This window comes from Emydura macquarii, unplaced genomic scaffold (genome assembly GCF_026122565.2).
Source record: "Emydura macquarii macquarii isolate MOO-44397 ecotype Brisbane River unplaced genomic scaffold, CSIRO-AGI_Emac_v2 contig_1390, whole genome shotgun sequence".
Classification (NCBI taxonomy): Eukaryota; Metazoa; Chordata; order Testudines; family Chelidae; genus Emydura; species Emydura macquarii.
The window spans coordinates 8,888,088-8,909,948 of NW_027131527.1; the positions used below are offsets into that span (position 1 = coordinate 8,888,088).

The 21,861-nt window shown below is 38.8% G+C and overlaps 1 protein-coding gene and 1 long non-coding RNA gene across 2 annotated transcripts in view; both read left to right on the forward strand.

The window, feature by feature from the left end:
* REEP3 (receptor accessory protein 3) overlaps positions 1-21,861 on the forward strand; it is a 66,088-nt gene that overhangs the window by 37,389 nt on the left and 6,838 nt on the right. The window contains exons 3-7 of the mRNA XM_067552591.1: positions 12,457-12,533; positions 13,115-13,235; positions 13,469-13,582; positions 18,497-18,644; positions 21,231-21,382. Of these exons, the coding sequence (XP_067408692.1) occupies positions 12,457-12,533; positions 13,115-13,235; positions 13,469-13,582; positions 18,497-18,644; positions 21,231-21,382 (612 nt within the window). The remainder of the gene's footprint in view (positions 1-12,456; positions 12,534-13,114; positions 13,236-13,468; positions 13,583-18,496; positions 18,645-21,230; positions 21,383-21,861) is intronic.
* LOC137156039 (uncharacterized) lies at positions 7,722-8,539 on the forward strand. The gene is made up of 2 exons (XR_010920652.1): positions 7,722-7,797; positions 8,420-8,539. It is a non-coding gene; the product is annotated as an uncharacterized lncRNA (long non-coding RNA).

A 21,861-nucleotide genomic window follows, 5' to 3' on the forward strand; every position in this document is an offset into this window, starting at 1 on the left:
TTGCTTTTGTCGAACAGTTTTTTTTGTATAGTCCTACAATAAACTATGCTATAGCTAGGACATAATACAGTAGTAATAAATTGTTAGATAGCAGCTCCATGTCAATCACGTCGAAAGTCAAACTTCCAATGGATGCTTAAGAGCCTAAGTCATTTGGGCTCCTTGGAAAATGTTGTTTTTTAAAACTTATTGTCTGTACACATGGCTCCTTTTCAGGAAATTATACTTTGCCTGTATTTAAAAACAAAAACCCAAAAGCTTATTTTGGCAGCATTTTTTTTACTGATTTTTGGATTTATTTTCTCTGTTTTGTAGTCTTGTTAAAGTAACCTCCTGTAGTATTCAAATAGTACTTGTTTAAAATATGCTTGTGTACAAAAACCTTAAGAAACCAGTTTCTAGCTTTATTTTTCATGCTGTTGTAAAAGCTTATGCAATTTAAGGTTTTGTATACAACAGTTACTACATGACATGGATATAATATTTCATGGAGGTGGTCTCTTTTTCAATGTAGCAATTTGTAGCCTGGACTCTCATTCCCCTTCTCCCCACCCATTTTTGGTAGCATATCTAGCATTTTATGGTAAATGCAGTGAGTATAAGTGTCCATATTATACCAGGTTTGAGTTCAGAGTGATGGTGGTTAAAACACCAAACAAGGTAATTAATACTCAGTAGAAGAGTATGTTTTAAATGCTTTTCTCCCAACAAGAATGTTTCTCACATTACAATATTTAATTAGTAGTAGTAGAGCACAGCTGTAGCTTTTGTCTAACAATCAAGACAAACACTGCTTTTGTCCTCTGTAAAATACACTTTGTTTTGCTGAACAGGTGTTGCTTACTTCCTTTATTCTTGGCTATTTTGGTAAATATTTCTAAAATTGGACAAACTGCCTTAATTATCTATTTCTGCCATATAAACTGTTTGGCATCTCGATATCCTCCCATCTTTTGAATTTTTAGATCCTCTTTTTAGAAAGAAATGTATTCTTAGAAGGTGGTTGACCCATAGTACTGGTGTTATACGTAACCTGCATATAAGGTTTTGGTTGTTGTATAAGTTAAATAGAAGACCAATCCACTTCTTTCCACCTATGTAATGCACTCTGGAGGTCTACGATTCCATGAACCGTATGCTCCTGCAGCTAACTGGGATGTAGCAGACACTCTGAGGGAAGAGAATTTCAATTTGTGGTTGAAATTTTACAAGGCATTAGAATGAGTTAATCTAACACAGTATGACTGTCCCTCTCTAATGTCTAGACTGCAGATACATGTTGGACGATGTTACTGCATTAGAGGTGGTAGACTTAAAATTTTATCTCATGCAGTAGAGATGCATACTTTCAGATCTAGACGTTTCAGGTTCAGTGAGTGATCTGACCCAAGACACTTATGTGCTCCTTGAACTTACCCTCCTTTGTAGCTACTTACTTAGTTTCTTGTGTGTGCTTTCTCTTTGAATGTGCATGGTCATTTTGATGCTACCTCTTCTGTTTGGGAAAAGTGTGAAAGTTTTTAATTAAGTATTGTTAAAGTGAAAATAAATTACTTTGGGTGTAGCCAACTTTTACAAAGTTAAAAGTATGTCAAATGCATCCAATGACTTGCAGAGCAATAGTTTACATATTTCATTGAACAGGCAGTTACTGAAGTAACTTAAGTTTATGAACCATAAACAGCACTCCTGAAAGACCAAACTCTCTTAAAATAGTGTTAAGAATTTGTCAACTTGTGTCCCGGCAACTATAATGGTCATTCACTTTAAGTACCAGCTTCTGTAGATGGAAAGAGTATTCTATCATAAAATTTCTTAAATGAATTGGATGGGTGTATATGCAAAATTTGAAAAAAAGCATGTCTAGAATCTAACCACTCTGAAACGATTGTAACGAACAAAGTGAAACCATAAATTCTATATAACCATGGGATCAGAGCACAATATAAAACTGCACAACAGTTGTGCAATTTTGAATATATTACAAAACCGATCCTGAAGAAAAGTAGCTGTTAAACAACATTGAGAACCAAAACTTGACACACATTCATTCATAAAAGAAATTGGCTTAAAAACACTGAAAATGCAGGCTGACAGTTTGGTATATATGTTCTACAAGCAGCTTTTCCGATTTCCATCATACCTAATACACAACTGCTGCTATTACCATCTATTTGCTCTTTCTCCATACATAGATCAAATTTGTGTTTATGTAAACTCCTGGTATTAATTATTTATGCTGTACAGAATCCAGAATGTTAGCAAGCAGTGCATTTTCATGAGTTACTCTCTTAGATTTGTTGATCTAAAAAGCTATTGTGTATATATGATCATTCAAACATTAAGTTTATTCTTGGCATTTAACCTTTGCCAGTTTAAAATTTAGTTAGTCTTCCAGTGAAATACTACAATTGTCAAGGTTGATGGTCTTCAGCATAACTGGATGTCTGCTCTTTTAATTTGTAAAACCATACTTTTTTTTCCTCCTTGTAGCAGTAGTGGTTTTCCAGCTCTTAATTTTTCTTGGCTCCAATGCCCACAGATCCATTACAATAGGAACTTCAGTCGGTTGGTAGTTTGGGAAGAGAACCAGACCTGTCAATGGCTGGTAGCAGGTCAGTGCCCTGCCTCTTAAATTCTTTCTAGTTTTTTCTGCCTCTGCAGTGACTAAGAGCTCAGCCAGACCTTTCTGTTTGTACAGCTTTTCTGAGGAAAAATCTAAACTTTATTTCAAATTTTAGACTAACAATTTGGTTCTGTAATGTGTCTGATTCCGAGAGCTGCATCTCCCTTCCCCTTCTGAAGCACTTGTGGTGGTGGTTGCCTGCAGGTGGCAGACAGAGGCTGAGAAAAGGCAAAGGCAAAAGGAATGGTCACACCTTCCTGAGTATCTTGTTGGTGAACTGATAGCAGAGTTCAGTTTGCCTTGCACAACCCAGTCCAGAAAGGGCTGCCTCAACTCTCCTTCCCTCAGTAGGAAATAGGCAGGCAGAACTGAAAAGAATTGGCCCCGGAGAAGCAACATTCCCTTATCTCACCTGCCCTTTGCGCGCCCCGCTCTTCCCCCCCCCCCCCCAAAAAAAAAAAAAAAAAAAAGTTTAGAGAATCAAATCGTTAAATATACTTGAACTAAAGAACAGAGGATACTCAGGCAAGAGTGTACAGAGTGTTGTGAAACTACACTTATATTTGCAGCTGCCCTAGAAAAGTAATATACCCTTCTCGTGTACTTTGGCAAGGTGTAATAGATGGATAGGAACTTTCTGAGACCTCTAAAAGACTGGAAAACAGCAGGATTCAGTTGTTGCTACAGGTCTTCATGCTCTGATTATTGGTCTGTCACTTTCAGCTGTCACTATAGGTCACTATGCTCTAATGCCCAGATTATTGTCCCCAGTTTATGTTGCACTTAGCCAGGCCTCCCTGCCTCCTTACCCAGCAGATGGCTATGGAGTGATGAGAGGGACAGTAAACTAGATGTGGAAGAACTGGAAGGCAGTAAGGCACCTCTTGGCCTACTATTTCTTTTTCTCTCCCGCCTCCCAGGGCCTTTACTTCATTAGCCTAGAAGGTTCCTTGGTGTGCACCACTCAGGACTTAACCTGGTTCCAATACTGAAGGTAAAGATGGCTATTTTCCTGGTGGTCAGAGATTAGGCATTTCTGACAGACTTCTATCTGAAGAGTGTCTGCTTCACTCTATGGGCCCTTCACAAGCAGACAGACATTGTCTTGGTTTCTTCCTTTGGGAATGAAAACTTTCAGGTTGCATCAGACCAACAAAAATAAATATACAAACATGTAACTGAATCTAACACCGTAAGCGCTCTTGTATGCTTTCATAAGCAATGCCTATGTGGATGGATATTGCAAGCATGGTCCCCCCAAAAATTCAGTCTCTGGGCTTCTCCCTTGAAAGAAGAAAAAGTGGGATTCAAATCTGTTTTTTGCAGTTATATGGGGCTTTGATCCTTTGGATCAACTGCTCAGACAAATCCCAATTTCTTACTGATACAGTGGGAAACTATAGTAAGCTCAGGCTCTTCAGAGTCAGGAAAGTTGACTTACTGTTTTGGCTCTTGCCAGTCACTATAGAAAGCAATACAGATCATATGGCAAGTTGAAGCAGTCCAGGAGGTACAACAGGAGAAAACTCTTCTTAGCAAGTGGTAGCTAGAACAAGTGTGAAGTCATCAGCTGTCCTCTGTGATGGCAGAGCTGTCTGCGGATCTTTCAGGTAGCCCTATCTGGACTTACACCTTTGGTTGTTACCAGACTCTTTCTATTTGAGAGCAAAAAGAGCTCTCAGCTCCGCACACTGCCACCTTAAGTTGGTGGAAGCGCTTCTGGTGAGGACATGCACTACCGACCCCAGAAGTGCAATGTGGACATGAACCACTGCAGTAATTACCGCAGTGGCTGTAAGGCAACCTAATATAGGTTGACTTAGGTTTCTAGTGTAGACGTAACTTAAGTGTAAACAAGAAAGATGCCTCCTTCAATTAAGAAGCCGAGTCCAGTCATTAGGAACACTGATAGTCTCAGAGCAGAATAGTCACTTCTTTTGTATTGATATGCTGGACTGTCACATGGCCATCAATGCATAAATTCAGATTTTGCATATTGGTTTTTCATCTTATCCATTGCCATGTCTTTTCTTTTGGCAGTACCTTAGTGCCCAGTGGAAGATGGAGATTTTTATGTATAATCTACCTTGTTTTGGATGTCCATATTTAAAAGGATGATACTGCTTCCTACCTTAATGGCACACTATGAAAACTATTGTAATGGGTTGGTGGATCTTAACATGAAGAAGAATAAGACTTATCTAGGCCTTCATTAAACTTTATTTTCTTTGAATAATGTCCACAGATCCAGCCCACCTGGAGACAAATGGATAATTCAAAATAGAGATGGAAATTCACATCCCAGGGTTTGGGTTTGTTATGTGGAATTTACTATGCTTGGTGGTGGTAGTAGAAATCATTGTGCTTTTTTTCACCTCAGAATGTAATTTACACAACATAATGTTTAGAGAAAGTAGATTTGAATTACATGGCTGTGGATAATTCTTAGTTTGAGAGGACTTTCCCTGCTGCCATTGACTGAGAGGTCTGGTTCTGTCCCGAAGCTGCGAGCAGGCTGAAGTAATCATCGTAATAGATTTGCAGATCTTGTTGCTGAAAGAGAGGCAACTTTCATATATGCTTAGTTACAGAACAGGAAAATATTAGATCTTCTAATAGACCTACTTCCGTTTCCACGTCACACTAATAATTCAGCTTAGTTCTCAAAACATAACATTTTGTGGACTGCAGTAAAGGCTGTGGTCTCTGGTCCACAGTCCAGGTGTAGAACCACTGGTCATAGACCTGGTCTACACTGCCATGCTGGGCTTCGAGGTAAGATTTTTCCTAGACCAATATGAGAATTTTTTGAAATTCAAAGGGCTACAGTCACTCAAATTCAGTATGGTCAAGAATACATTTGAGTACACACATGTATTTATAGTGTAATATATCAAAAGTTTTCATTGCATCAGTGTTTAATGCCAAAGAAAAGGGAAAAACCATGCACTTCTGTCCAGATATAGGTTGTATAAGTACATAGGATGATCACCACTTTAAATGTGACATGGCCCATGTGTGTAGTAATGACAGTTCTTGTGTACATTGATTTTACTTTGACTCAGGTTTAAAATAACTTCTAATTCCTTGAAGCAAAAGATGTCATCACATGGTTGTCTGGGTTTCTGTTCAAATTGAAATACTAAGAACTCTTTATAAACTTGATGGATTTCAAGTTATAACAAAGCAAGTGCAGGTGTGTTGCACAGAATAGTGGCCAGTGATGAGATATGTAAATAGTGCTGTAAAGTAGAGGTACATTTGGGGTGACAGATTATTCTCGTATTTTTAAAAGTACCTGCCTTCATGCAAATGATACCAAATTGACACTGTAAAAACTGATAAAACTCATTGCCCTGTTGCATCCAATGGTTCCAGATTTTGATGTTTCTTTTGTCTTTGGCCTTGTTTACAGTGGAGAGTGGTGTTAATACAAGTACAGCGACGAACAAAAGTGCTATAATTACAATGCTTGTGCCTGTTCACACAGCACTTGTGTTGCCAAAGCACGTTCACATTGCACAGTCCCACTGTGCAACTCGCCCCCTTGTGCCACTAGGAGTTGTAGGAAGGCAGAGAGGATCACAGTGCATCATGGGTTGGGCTCAACATGCCATGATGCATTGATTTCCATCCCATCATTTCATGGGTTTCTGACTGTTTTGTGGCATTTTTCAATGGTCTCTATTTCCTGTGCGCACACAATCTCCATCTAAAAGGATGGATCTGCATTGCTCTCCAGTTGTCAGTGTTGCAAATACATTGCAGCTGCTCATGCAGTATATGATGAGCTCCCATTCAGAACAGGAATCAGAGGCATCTGACTTGTTGTGTGCCATGCAAACAAATGCCAGATTACTCTTTTGTATTCACGGAGCATCTGTACACAGTGACGCACCGATTTTGGGTGCGTGAAATGAGCGCTGAGTGGTTAGATCACATTGTTATGCAGATCTGGGATGAAGAACATTGGCTGCAGAACTCTCGAATGCACAAAGCCATCTTCATGGAACTGTATGTGGAGCTCGCCCCTGCCCTGTGGCACAAGGACACCAGAATGAGAACTGCCCTCTGTGGAGAAGCACGTAGTTGTTGCCATGTGGAAGCTGGCAATTCCAGACTGCTACTGGTCGGTCGCTAATCAGTTTGCAGTCAGGAAGTCAACTGCTAGCGCTGTTGTTGTAAGTGTGCAGGGCCATTAATCGCATTCTGCTACAAAGGACTGAGAGTCTTGGAAATGTGCATGAAATAGTGGATGGTTTTGCAGCGATGGGATTCCCTAACTGTGGTGGGGTGATAGATGGCATTCATATCCCAATTTTGGCCCCACACCATCTTATGACAGAATATGTCAATAGAAAGGGGTAATTCCCTGGTATTTCAGGTGCTTGTGTATCACCGTGGCATTTCAATGACATCAACGTGGGTTGGTCAGTAAAAGATGTTTGATGCATCTTCAGAAACACTGGCCTGTATAGAAAGCTGCGAGCTGGGACTTGCTTTCCAGAGCAAAAGATTCCAGTGGGGGTTGTTGAAATATCCATAGTGATCCTGAGAGACCCAGCCTCCCCCTTAATGCCATGGCTTATGAAGCCTTGTATGGGGCAACCTGGATAGCAGCAAGGAGTGCTTCAATAACAGGTTGAGCAGGTGCTGAATGACTGTTGAATGTGCGTTTGGCAGATTGAAAGATCATTGGTGATGCCTTTATGGCAGGTTAAAGCTAAATGAGGAAAATTATTTCCAGAGTTATAGCCGCTTGCTGTGTGCTCCATAATATTTGTGAAGATAAGGGTGAAAAGTTTCCTCTTGGGTGAAGTGCAGAGGCTGACTATGAACAACCAGATATATGGGCTATTAGAGGGACACAACGGGAGTGGAGGGTGGGCATTCAAATCAGGGAGGCCTTGAAGAACCGTTTTGACAATGAGCATCAATAAAGTATCTATAAACAGCACTCTGCCATGCTATGACTGCTGTCAAGCTTGCAGTGTGTATCTGTGAGCTGCAAACTCCGTGTGCAAGAGACAAATAAAGATTGCTTATCCTTCACAGTGTCTGTGTTAAATAAGTTATTCACAACACACAGAAAAAGCTGGGATAGAAGAGGAAGCAGTGAGGGCCGTGTGAGCTATGACAGATGGGTGTAAGTCCAGTTTTCATTCGGGAAGGTATGTGAAGGGGTAGGTTCTGAGGCTGGCTTAGAATGTGGTGGGAATGTGTGGGTGGAGTTTGGGGAGGGCATGGAAAGCAGTTGTGGATTGGCTGCAATGGGGGTAGGGCGAGCATACATGAATGTAGTCTGTAGTGTTATTAGTGACTTTAGCAACTCTGTTTGCTCCTCCATGGCTTTTATCATGTGCTCATGACTTACTACCACTTACTCCTGGTTCTCCCTCCTCCATTTTTTTATTTTCAGTTACACTGGGTCTCCTCTTCCCCCCCCTCCGTCAGAGGACTGGAAGAGTTCTTGGAACATTTCCTCTTTGCTTCTCCATGATTGTTTCCTTATCAGCCATAAGTGCTCAGCAGGAGTGTAGGGGTTTCCCCTCCAGGGCACATCTGTAGAAGCACAATAAAGTATTAACATAATCATGACTGAGAGTGCAAATACGCTTTTTTTTCTCAGTGTCCCCTGGCAAGTGCACAGCTCGAAAATTGCTCAGGTCATGGTGAATTGTGCCTGAGGGGATGGGGCACTCATGCTGGGGAAAAGGGTCTAGGTGATTCTTTGAGGATATTGAGGCAGGTAGATAGGGACAAAATTTCAGATTGTGCCATTATTTTCCACAGGTGGGGGCCATAGAAGTTGATCTCTCTTGAGTAAGCAGAGATGCTAGGGTGCAGCTCATCCATGTGAACAGCTTCAAACTGGATCCCTATGCTGCTCACCTGTGTGCCACTTTGGTCCCTGCATAAGTGATTGCCAATTGGCACAGGAAAGTTTCCTATAACAGGGGAAGAAACAAAGCAGCTGTGCTAAGGAATCTCCCACAGAAGTTTAGCGAGTACCTTGTAGAAAGGTTCCTAGAGATCTCTCTGGAGGATTCCTGTGAAATGTTAGTGTGCATTAACACACTTTTCCACTGCCCTGTCTAGCTGCGCAGTGGAATGGGAAGCACATGCAAACACGGCTACTCTTGTGCATTTCTGTCCCTTCAACCAGCTATATAATGAAATAAAGCAAAGGACTGCTGTACCTCATGTAACCAAGCAGCATCAGCTTAAAAAAAAAATCACTTATCCGAGCTCCCCTTTCCTGCATCCTTCCTGACCGAGCTAGAGGGCTGGGACTGGCTCGAACCCTCTGGGGTTGAGAAGAGGTCCTGACTCCCCATGTCACCAAATGACCCAGTCCCCTGCTCCACATTGTCTTCCAACTCTACTTCCTCATATACAACTTCTTCATCGGGGTTAAGTCTGGTGTCTGCTGTCTGGGCCTGCAGAGGTATCCACGGGTCTCTTGGTGGTGGCAGTGGGTCATCACCAAGGATGGCTTCCCGCTCCTTATAGAAGTGGCAGGACAGGTCTTTAGTTCTTCACCAGAGCAACGGTTTGACTCCCTAGCCTTTTTATATCCCTACTGCAGCTCCTTGATTTTCGCACAGCACTGCAGCCCTACTCAGGCATGGAACAAGAAATCTGACTGAGTATCAAAGTTCCTTCAGCTGGAGTGGAGATGGGACTGTACAATCTCCTCTCCCCAAATTCTGATCAGATCCAGAAGCTCTGGTGTGCTTCGAGTGGGAGTGTGTTTGGTGCATGGAATCACCATGGTCATCTGGGAGGATGCGATGTGACATCTCCATGTCAACCAAGCAGGAAGTGGAATTTCAAAAGTTCCTTGGACTTTAAAAGGGAACGGGTGGATGGCTGCAGGGCAGCAGAGTTCAAACTGATGGCCAGAGCAGTCAGGATGGGCATTGTGGGACCTTCCTGGAGGCCATTTACCGCAACATAACCAAGCGCAGTGTTGCTAAAGTTTGGCACAAAAAGCTATAAGGTAGCTAGATGGCTGGATAGATCATCAGGTTCAACAAGTAGTGATCAATGGCTTGATGTCTAGTTGGCAGCTGGTATCAAGCGGAGTGCCTTAGGGGCCATTTTTGTTCAACATCATCATTAATGATCTCTGGGATGGGGTGGATTGCACCCTCAGCAAGTTTGCAGAAGACACTAAATTTGGGGGCGGCGGTAGGTATGTGGGAGGATACAGAATGACCTAGACAGATTAGAGAATTGGACCAAAAGAAATCTGACGTTCACGTGCAGAATCTTGCACTTAGGATGGAAGAATCCCATGCAGTGCTGTAGACTGGGGACCAACTGGCTAAGCAGCAGTTCTGCAGAAAAGGACCTGGGGGTTACAGTGGACAAGAAGCTGGAGATGAGTCAGCAGTGTGCCCTTATTGCCAAGAAGGCTAACGGCATATTGGGCTGCATTAGTAGGAGCATGGCCACAGATTGAAGAAAGTGATTATTCCCCTCTATTCAGTACTGGTGAGGCCACATCGGGAGTACTGTGTCCAGTTTTGAGCCCCTCACTACAGGAAGGATGTGGACAAATTGGAGAGAGTCCAGTTGAGGGCAACAAAAATGATTAGGGGACTGGAGCACAAGACTTTTGAGGAGAGGCTGAGGGAACTGGGCTTATTTAGTCTGGAGAAGAGTGAGGGAGGATTTGATAGCAGCCTTCAACTACTTGAAGGGGGGTTCCAAAGAGGCTGGAGTTAGGCTGTTCTCAGTGGTGACAGATGACAGAACGAGGAGCAATGGTCTCAAGTTGCAGTGGGGGAGGTCAAGGTTGGATAGTAGGAAAACACTTTTTCACTAGGAGGGTGGTGAAGCACTGGAATGGGTTACCTAGGGAGGTTGTGGAATCTCTCTCTTGGTTTTTAAGGCCCAGCTTGACAAAGGCCTACCTGGGATGATTTAATTGGGGTTAGTCCTGCTTTAAGCAGGGGATTGGACTAAATAATCTTTTGAGGTCCCTGGTAACCCTAATCTTCTATCTTTCTATGCTTCTCATTGAGGTGGTTTTATTTTGTGGCAAAATTCGGGGAGGTGGGTCATTGGGGAGTTGGGGGAGAATTGTAGTGTGTATACCACCATTGTTTCGGTGCAAAAAGCCGACTTTGATCAACAAAAGTCTGTAGTGTAAGACCAGCCCATTGTAAATGTTAACAATATTTTTGTTCTGTCTTCTCTGTATGCCCTTTTATTTCTCTTTCAAAAGAGAATAACAATAAAAGAAACAGCATTTAAATTGTCTGACAAATGCAGTGTAGGAAGAAGCTTTGAGGCTGTACAAATTATCCCTTCTATTTTGTTCAATTTACAAATGCATTAAAGAAAGAATTGTCTCCTTCATAGGTAGCATTTCATTTTCTGTTTTACTCATAAAAACAAATTGCATTGGAATATTTAAAATATATTGATGACTCATTACTAATAAGAAAATATCTTTTGTTTTGGGTCAGTCAATTGATTCATGAAGTCGGGTGTATTTTCTTCCTCTGAAATATAAGGGGTCAGACACTGCCAAAAGTAGGACACCAATTTGCTTAACATTCTGTATGCGAATGGGAGATGGATTTCATTTCTGACCCCTGAAATCAGTTTATGCTCTGAAATTGGATTTTCCTAATTTTTGCCTTTTTTTGTCATTATTGTCTAGCTCACTCTTCTTGAGCATATCCTTTATTTTAATCTGGCTTTCTATCTTGGTACATTGTACACACAAATACATTGAGAAGACAAAATAATCCTTGATGCACAGGCTGTCATTAGTGATCATGACATGCATATCTCATGGGAATATATCCTTTTAAAAGCAAAATTTTGCTGTTGGGCATGGGTGTTATTCTTACTCCAATATTCTGTCCTTCTCAGTGCATGAATAGGATTGCAAGTACTTTTGTTTCCCCTTGCTTGCAGCAGTGTCAATGCTGCCTAAAGAGCTAAATACTCATGTAGAATTTAAGCCTAAAATACAGCCATTTAACAAGTAATATGGTGTATACTACTTACTTTCCCGACATTAAACGTTTTGTGTATACTAAAGCAGTGAATCTCAAATTTCTTACAAGGTGATGCACCAAGTGCTTTTTCTCTCTTTTTTGTGATCCACCTGGGGCCACCTCAGTTTCGCCAAGCCACTTCTCTGTTATGATGGAGTTCAGTTTCACCCCTCATCACCTATATTCTTGTGGAGAAGGTGTTTTGTAGAACCATGATGGAAAATGAACATTAATCATTTTTTAGCCACACATACTGGGGAGAGTTTAGGTTTTGGGGACTCTCTTGGTTAGTGAAAATTTATTTTTTGGAAAGGGTATCTAAATGATACCCTGTCCTGGAAGGGGAGAGTGAACTAGAGAGGATGCAGTATGATTTCCACTTGATGACCTTTTTTTTTTTGCAGGGAAGTGCCACAGCATAATTACACAATGTTTTTTCCCTGATAGTGGCTAGTTGGAAGCAGTACCAGATCTGTCAGTCAAGGCAGGTTGGGTGGGATCATACCCCTGAGGACACAGTTAGTTGTCTTAGCCTCTAGCAGCTTCAGACAATTGCCTCCAGATGCCAGACCATCTGCTCAGAACAACAGGAAAACAAAACAAAAAAAACCTACTTGTTCTTGTCATTTGGTAATTTTGGTTTGTGGGTTTCTTTTTAGTCACTCAGTATCATCTATGGAAAGACATTGCTTAACTTCTTGTGTTGTAGCAGCTGATGTGTCCTGATGGACCAATTAAAATTTTTTTTATTAGAAGTTGACATTTTAAATTAAAAATTTTCTATTGAAGATCATATCTTTTCATTCTCAGGTTCGATGGATGATGTACTGGATTGTGTTTGCTCTTTATACTGTTACTGAAACAGTAGCAGACCTAATGATCTCTTGGTAAGATCCTGCATAGAACTTGGGATATAATTAATTTTTCTGATGATTTAGTGCAGAGAAGGTAATATAATTACCAACTTGTATTTGTGGGTGACATTTCCAAGAACTGCTGTCAGGACCTTGCATAATAGATAGTGTCCCTCATTTCTAAATTTGCAGTGCCTTTAATTCCCTAAAGTGTAGGGATAGAAAAATGCTACCCATGCAGTAAAGCACAGGAGAGGAGAATGGAATCGTAAAACTCATGTAGAAGAAATCTAGTGTCTTAAAAAAAATTGTATAGTGCAAGAAAACATGGAAAGATTTTAAAATCTTACCCTCGTTGCTTTTGATGGCATTATATTAAATGAAAACCAAGTCAATTAAACAGATGTTCATCTGTTAAAAAACCATCTTTACTCAATATAGATAGATTCCCCCCTCCTTCTGATCATATTAAGAACCTTAGATGAAAAGATAGTGTAACATTTTGTTGCCAAAAATGTATAACCAGTTTGTTTGTTTTCTGCAAAGCTTTGTTTTTGGTGGTGAATTAACATCTACCTTCTTATCACACTTATTGCATAACTTTTTGTTTGCAGGTTTCCATTATATTATGAGTTGAAGATTGCTTTTGTTATTTGGTTGCTCTCCCCATATACTAGGGGGGCAAGTTTAATGTATAGGAAGTTTCTCCATCCTCTTCTTTCCTCAAAGGAACGGGTAAGTAAAGGTTTTCAAAATTTAGCATTAAAGGCAAGAATTAAATATTTTGTGTTTTAAAATGTTAACTAATACACTTAATATAAATTGAAATATAAATATATTTTACCTTCAAGTCTTCTATCAAAGTTTTGATGATAAAGTAATGCTATGGGGTAATGCAATCACATGACTTTCAGAGATTTTTGTATGCAGTCACAAACTTAAATATGTATTTTGTTTTTTTGTTTTAGGAGATTGATGAGTATATTGTGCAAGCCAAAGAACGAGGTTATGAAACTATGGTGAATTTTGGGAGGCAGGGTTTAAATTTGGCAGCCACTGCTGCAGTGACTGCTGCTGTAAAGGTAACTTTCACTTATACTAAACTGTTCGGTGTAAATATTATGGACAAAAAAGAAAAGTGATATTGGGTAATTACTCCACTTAATTCAAGGATTCATTCTAAAAGTAATGTTTAAAAATAGGGGGACATAATTTAAGGATTACATTTTTGTGGGCATTTTTATATTATGTCTAGTAGTTTAAAAAGCATGTAACTTTTTGGATAATGGATATCGGTTGAGTATGGTAAATCAAAATATACACTTATGTTCAAGCAAGTGGAAGATCATTCTTTTTTTCTGTCTTTTGTTGCACTTTCTTGCTGATAATCACACTGTTTACAGGATTTCTGGCTTCTTTCTGCTGTTTTCCTTCAATCAAGTTGAGGTAACTGCATCTACAACAAGGCACGAAAAATTACTACTACAGATAAACGTTTTGTGTGCAATTAATTCCTGTTTTGTGATTTCAGATCCATTTTTTTAATGTAAGGCACTTCCTGAAAGCTTGCATTATAGTTTTCTGATTTGCATATTCTTGCTTTGAGTAGTGTTTTTATATTAAATCGTAAAGCTGAATGAAGTGCAATGTCAGTTTAATAACGTACGCATATTCCTGGTTGCCTGCAACATAACTGAAATAAATGAAGGGGATTTCCCAAAATATTTGATTGAAAAGCCACTGATGAAAGTAACAAGAAAACTGTCAACTTATAATTAGTGAAATAAGTCTGGAAACAACTTGTACACTTTAACGGTGTGTTTTGGTTAACATAGGAGATTGGAGAAATTTACACTTCACAGATAAAATTATACTGATCAGTTCAACTGGCCACTTTTCAGTAAAAATGCAGAAAATAGCATTTAGAATTAGGAATTCTTACATTCTGATTTGGTCAACAACTTCAGGCCTAATAAGACATAATTTCCAATGAGAACAAGTGAAACTAATATGCTTATTAATTGTATTGAAATGGTTTTAAAGCGCCAAATAAGCCACCAAAAAGCATCATATAGAAATATGTAAAATTCTCAAAATGGAAATACCACTTACCTGTAACTTACTATTGTTTTGGGAGAAACCTTTGACTACTGGGCTTTGGATCCAGTGAAGAAAATTAAACAGACTTCCATAAAAGGAATATTTTCACATTATATCATTTTAGACATCTGTCTTTTTTATTACTATCTCAGATAACATGTCTCAAGTTGTCCTGAATTTGGCAATTCTCTTGACAATGCAAGCAGTTTTACTTTCTTGTTTTCATACACTAGGGCATGTTGCACTGTTCGGGTGTTCAGACACTGCAAGGAATATGTTTTCAAGTTTCCATTGGAATATTAATGATAAATATTATATTTTCCTTGGTCTGAAATGTAAAATTTGTATCTAGAAACTTAACTATTCACCTGTATCATTTAAGACATAGTAAATAGATTCAGCAGTCTCTGGTGTGATGCTAGTCAGCTCAGCAAAAAAGTAAGCTGTTATCCCAACAGCTCTCTCACCTTACGTCTTATTACTGACGTATAACTTATAAAACATAAAATTGGTGAATACTGTAACTCATACTACTACTATAGTTAGTATAAACAGCTGTTCACCTTTTAAAGTGCTTTACACAAAAGAATCGGATTTTTAATTAGTCTTTTTTAAATAAGACTTGGAAGAAGTATCCAAACTTTCATTTTCTGGGGCTCCTTAACTCTTTAAAAGTGAGATTTACTTTATGAATGGTGCTTTAAAAGACCACTGTAATTATAAAGAAAATTGCATGGTGATCTTACGTTTGCTGGAAAACTGTTTCATGTTGGTGGTTTTTCTTATGTATTAATCATTTTAAGTTATTAATGCCACATGCCTGAAACCATAACAATTTTAAACAAAATATATTCTGATGTTAATATGCCCTAAATATCCAGAGTAGGAATGGGAGGCTGGGAGGGAATGTCAAGAGTAGCTATTTAAGTAAGGTGAGGCCTTCTTTTAAAAGAAGGTTAATATTGCTGTTTGAGCAGAATACGTTTTATAGCTAAAATGACCACCTGCAGTAATATGCTGTTGCTTTATGGTCATTCCCTGTCTCCAATACCTGGCTGCCTGGCTAGCCATGATTACATCATATTAATTCTAATTCCTTCTGGCTAGTCAAGAATATTAAAAAATACAGAATTTGAAATTACATTCAGACCCATTTTTTCTTTCTGAGGCAACGAATAAATTCTGCCTCCATGTCTATGCGGTATAGATTTCAGAGCCATTCTACTGTGAATGGCAGGATACTTGCTCTGTAATTTGTTATGCATTCTCATGAATATCTGTACAAATAGTCCAGGGCAAATAATAAGTTGCCTGGGAAAAAATGAGTCCTAGTACCAAAGACGTATTAAGATATTAGTGCGATTTTTAGAGTGCAGAAAGAGGAAAGTCCCCGTAACTGTTAAACTGTATTGTTAATATCAAAAATTTTCTCTCTAGTGCCCTAGCCTATGCCATTCAAAGATCTTGAGTGTCATTCCTAAACACTGTACATACGTTCTTTCTGGTGACTTCGTTCCTTGTGTATATAAAGGGCAACTCAGTTGTTCCTGCCGCCAGCAAGTGAAGAGAACAATACCTTTATTAGCTGACACCTGTAGAAAGAGGCTTGCAATTCCAGAAATTCTTTTAGGACTGGGACAACTCACACTATGTAGCTTTCCACATCTACGCCCAGAGTGTTACAGATGGCCATGAGGCGGCCTGTCTCCCTGCCTTGGTGAACTTCTTATGATGGAGTTAGTGTATCTGCTTCCCAGCATGTACCCAGGTTGATCCCCAGAGGATGATGTCAGGACAGTTGCACTTGGCTGGTCACTGAGAATCCCCTTCCTCAAGGAGTTCAGAGAATCACATGGACAACAATTTCTGTCAAAAGGGAAGGAGGGGTTTCCCTCAGAGCAAATCAACAGAGAGAGAGATCTTTTGAGAGAGATCTTAGGTACTTGTATGGCTCCATCACTCTAGTATCTGAACACCTCACAATTTTCAGTGTATTCACCCTCACAGTATTCTGTGAGGTAGGAAAGTACCAATATCCTGTTTTGTAGATAGGGAACTGAGGCACAGAGAGACTAAATGACTTGTCCAAGGTCACGCAGGAAGATCATTTTGAATTATCTAGCCAAGCTTTTGAAACTGCCACCTAAACATTTTTTCCTGCTATAGAAATACGAAGATACATTTGAGAGTTAGGGCTGAACAATCCAAAGCTGGCTTAAATATCTTTAAATTGCTTATCTTCAACTGTTACTGTAATTTCACTTCAAATAACTATTTGCTTAACAATTTTTTCCAGAAAGGGCACTTAAAAAATCCCAAAGGTGTGTCTCATGCAATCATCAGATGACTATACAGTATTTGATCATTAGTACTTTTGTAGCTATGCTGGCATGAGGTACTAGACATATTTTGTTTTTGTAATATTACATCAGCACAGATGTTTTGATGAGCATCCCAGCTAGGCCATTAGCACAGACAGAGGTTATATATGGTCTTTTCAGTCTGCTGTTTCTAATGTCATCGGTGCCAATTCTTATGTTACTTTCATTACTGTTATAACTCTCTATAGCTCCTCCACTACTACTGATGCAAATTTGAATGTAGGGCAAAAGTATAGTATCTATCAGTATGTTTACTGATTTTATATTCTGTTTCAAATACTTTTTATACTGTGGATAAACAAGTACATGTACATCGTTATAGAATGTCTTGGTAATTTGACTATTTGGTAATTTGGCTATTACAACTATATTCAGATATTTGAAAAGTGGTGCTAGGTAATACATTGCCTGATGCATTAGGCATTGTTTTTTGTTTTTGTTTTTTTTGGGGGGAGGAGGGGGAAATCTCTTTAATCCATCTAGAATAAGGAATAAATAAATCAGAAATAATAAGTAGTCCAATTCCCTAATGCTTTTGGACACTAACTTAATTCATGATTTTTAAAAATTCCTTTTACAAGGTATAATCTAATATTAAGCTTGAGCAAAATGCTACTATGTCACAGTTCTCAAGGTAACTGCACTTTTGACCTCTTTGTGGCCTCCTTCAGGATACCCCACTTAGGTATCAGGCCTCTAGCCATCATCTTTCTCAGGGCAGAGTCCCACAACTCTGTCTAGACTGGGGATTTAGGCTGCAATTCTTCTTCAATTCACTGTGTTCATCTCAGCAGGTCTGAGTTTAGTTCAGCACTTGCAGTCCTGTTCTCTCAGGGGCAATGACTGAATTAACCAGTGACCAGCCAGTCTTTGTAAAGCAAAGTATTAATCGAGAACAAATGCATTGTAGAGTAAACCTATCTTAATAAACAGCTTACATGCCTGTCTGGTTTACAAGGTGTCTGTCCTCTTCCACATGGAGACCCTGGCAGGTTTTAAAGTACTTCAGGTCCTCTCAGAGGGCCTGCCCCTCTGGTCACAGTCTCAAGTCCAGCAGTTCTTGGATCAAGAAAATGATCTCTCTTTGTTAGGCTGGTCATGTTATATATATTTTTAGTTCTTTCTCTGACAGCCTGTTTAATCAGGCCACACCAATATATACGGTTTCCCCAGAGGGTAAAGCATCTCCAGACTTGTTACGTGCCTGAGGATTTGCCCGGTATTTTAGCTCCTGTAACGCCAACATGGAGCTGTCATACAATCCAATAAAGACACATGTAACATTTATAAAGTTGATAAATAGCCTTGAATACTCCATCTACATGGTAGGTCACTGTATTTACATGAGGGAAAAAAAATGAATGCTGCTTAAAACAAATGAACATCCACTGCATGTTGAAAAGAATTTTGTAACACAGCAAGAAAGCATGTACTTAACCTTCTTAACTCAATTTGAAGAGCAAAATCTAAAGGCTTCTCCATTTGTTCTTGAAAAGTGCTATTATTGTGTTTCAGGGTCAGGGTGCAATAACTGAAAGGTTGAGAAGTTTCAGTATGCATGACTTAACAGCTATTCAAGGAGATGAGCCAGTGGGACAAAGACCTTATCAGACTTTACCTGAAACCAAAAAGAAAACCAAAAGCTCTGTCAATGAATCTCTGGGTATGTATCTTGTTAAAGTTTTGGGCTACTTTTATTGTAGTTAAATTTCTGATATGTAAAAGCCAGGAAGTGGAAATAACAAGAACTTTTATATTCTCTTAAATATTGTTGATGGAGAAAATGCCAATCTGTTCCTTCAAATTTGAATAGATTTGGCTTGATCTGGAACACTTTCAATTAGGATGGTATCCATCATAACTAAGGTTCTGAACTCTTCTTGGTGGTGGTTTTCCCCGCATGTCGATACTGGGTGAGATACAAGGATAATTTATTTCCTACGTATTTTGTTGAGTTTGTAATAAAACAGTAAAGCTGAAGTGGAAGACAAATATATTGGATGCAACCCATAGTTGTCACTGTTAGTGTCATGAAATGTGGAAAAACTGTGGCAATTAAGTAAATAGGAAGAGAACAAACTAATAAGGGTGAATTTAACAGGCTTTTATAAAAGGTGGTTATAAAAGTCACTGGTTAAAAGGTGAACATTCTTGCAGCCAAAAAAAAAAAATTTAATCATTTGAGGAGTTGTCATGGGAAAATAAAATTTGGGAGGGATGAATAGTACTTAGTGATAGCACAGAAACTGAAATGCAGTATAAGTGCAAATGCACAACTTAACAGGTGGTTCTCCAGGATATTTTTGATACTGTATATTAAACAGTAAAGATTCTGGAAAGTATCCATTATTTCATTAATAGTGCTTAATTTATTAATAGTCTCTGTGCTACTTTAAAAAATATGAAAAATTTCAAAAGGATGGAAATCCTCCCTTATAGCTGAAGCTTGACTTAAAATAGTTGATGCCTTTTACAAGGAATAGTTCTGCTTTATTTTCCTCCTTTCTGTTTCACTTAAATATTGAAAAGCCTGGGGTAAATCTTCCATAAAAATAGCTTCATTATTTAAATAATGGCCATACAGGACATCCTGGGGATAAATAGTGATGGGGGGAAGGTGATGGCCTTCACCTGATCTGAGGATTAATTCCCAGGAAGTGCCTGGTGTAGAGACCATCATGTTAATAAGATACGAGTGTTGGTCACACTAGGAATTTCTGGGCTTTCCCTTTATGTGTACATATGGTTGCATTACAGGTGATGCGGCTGCTATGTACATGGTGTTTCTAGATAACTATTACACTACAACGATCTCTTGACATTCCAGTTTGAGTAAATACTGTCATTTGTATTAGGATAAATGTTTATCACCTAAATTATCTATAGTATTAAATCATGCAATATTTAGTCTTGTTAAAATTCATCCATTTAGTAATCCACTTGTTTGTTTTTTGTATTTTATATGTATTTTTCTATGCATGGGTACAAAATAAGATGTTTCAGAAAGGTTGTAGCTAAGCTTTGAAATTGCGTATTGGAAGCCATTTGCGCCCTCTGGTGAGAATCTTAATAACGGAGTTAAATTTAGGACAGGTGTAGTCTGAATTTGCACTTAGCATGCAAAAGGTAGGAACCTGTTAACCCTAAACGCTTAAACATGAGTTCCTTTTCTTTTAGCAGTTTTGATGCCATTCCTGTAGCTATCAGAAGATACTGTACCTGAGGGGAGACAACAAGTTTTGTCTCTCTTTATAGAGATAAGGATGTCTTGCACATACTTCCATGCACAGATATTTGAAAAATTATTTGTATTAGGATTTATCATCTAACACATTCCAGAGTTTGCCTGTTATAAATCCTATAAGGTGATCTCTAGCTGCAAATCTCTTAATAGTAGAGCTGAGGGGGGCTAATGATGTGGGTTGTTCTTTTCAATATATATTCCCAAACACAAAACATTGAAGCTAAGGTTGAGAATATATAATTAAAAACCCTCTTAAGCCCTCAAACTATGCAATTAGCCAAAAATGTTTTTCTGATACTTAAATAGTTTTTTTATATTTTTGACTATTTGTTCAAGTTCTATCTCAGCCCTTCTACCTTCCATCTTACATTTTACCTGACATACTACTTAAAGAATTCTTTATCTGAAAATTGAAATTTAAAAAAAAAGTGTCTTATAAAACAGCAATAAAAATACTGATTTGAAACTTCAACTATTACTTAAAGGCAGTTCTATACTTGGTATATCTGTGCAGTTATTTGATGTTAATCCCAAACGGCAATGGCTCAGGAAAACAGCAAATGGTAGCAGGGTGGCTTTGATCTTTACTATATAAACAATTAGACTGCCAGTAGAGACATCACTGTATCATGGCAGAGTTTTAAGAGTTACGTGGCCTGGGCCAGTAAATGACTGTTGTGCCATCTGACATTTTAGAGTGCACTATTGTTTGCCCTCCTCGCTTGAAACAGATGAACAGACTGACAATGGATGGATTTTCCGCAAAAAAATCTCAGCTATGTTTTTAGATGTCAAGAATGTATTTATTAAAATGGACTTAATTTTTGTTGTTTGACAGTTTAGTAAATTGAAAAGCTTATACCATCTAAGAAGCTAAGAAATAGCTTTAACTTTCCTAAATTTTATTATTTGCACTCTTTACAAATATTTACATTAACATTTGTGCTACCGTTATTTATATGGACTTATCTCATCCAAATGTCTACCTGATGTACTTTATTTTAGGTTACAGAATTCCATTGCAAAAAGATTCTGGAGATGATAAAACAGATGAGGATATGCAGGGGACTCATTCAGAGGATGAGATGTTCACTCAGAGGGGCCTCCGAAGATCACAAAGCATGAAATCTGTGAAAAGTATTAAAAGCCGTAAAGAGGCAAGTGCAATGTTTTACTTGAAAGTATTGCATTCTATTAGTAGTAATGTAATTTGAAATCACAGTAGTCCAAGAAATCAGAATATTTTATTTTTAAAGGACAAAGAGTGGTTCTAAATTAAGTGGAATGTGGAACACAGCATGTAGTTATGGTCCAAAAAGCCGCACCCAAGCCTGGACCCATTCCCATTTCTGTCTTCTAAAAGAGAAACGAGAAGGATAAGCTAGTCAGGGAAAAACATATTGGACATGTAAAAATAACTGAAAAGATATTAAGCTCTTTCTCTGATCACTGTCTCCCAGATGTGTGCTTGTCATGTAATAGTGGAACGTAAGGCCCAGAGTTTGGAAACAGTTTGGAGGGAGGGAGCTGACTGTCATGACACCTGCATTTGAGGTGTGGCTGATGCATCCTGCTGCCCCTTCCTGGACACACAGGGATCTTGTAAGGGACGGGGCCATTCACATTTTTGGTTGTA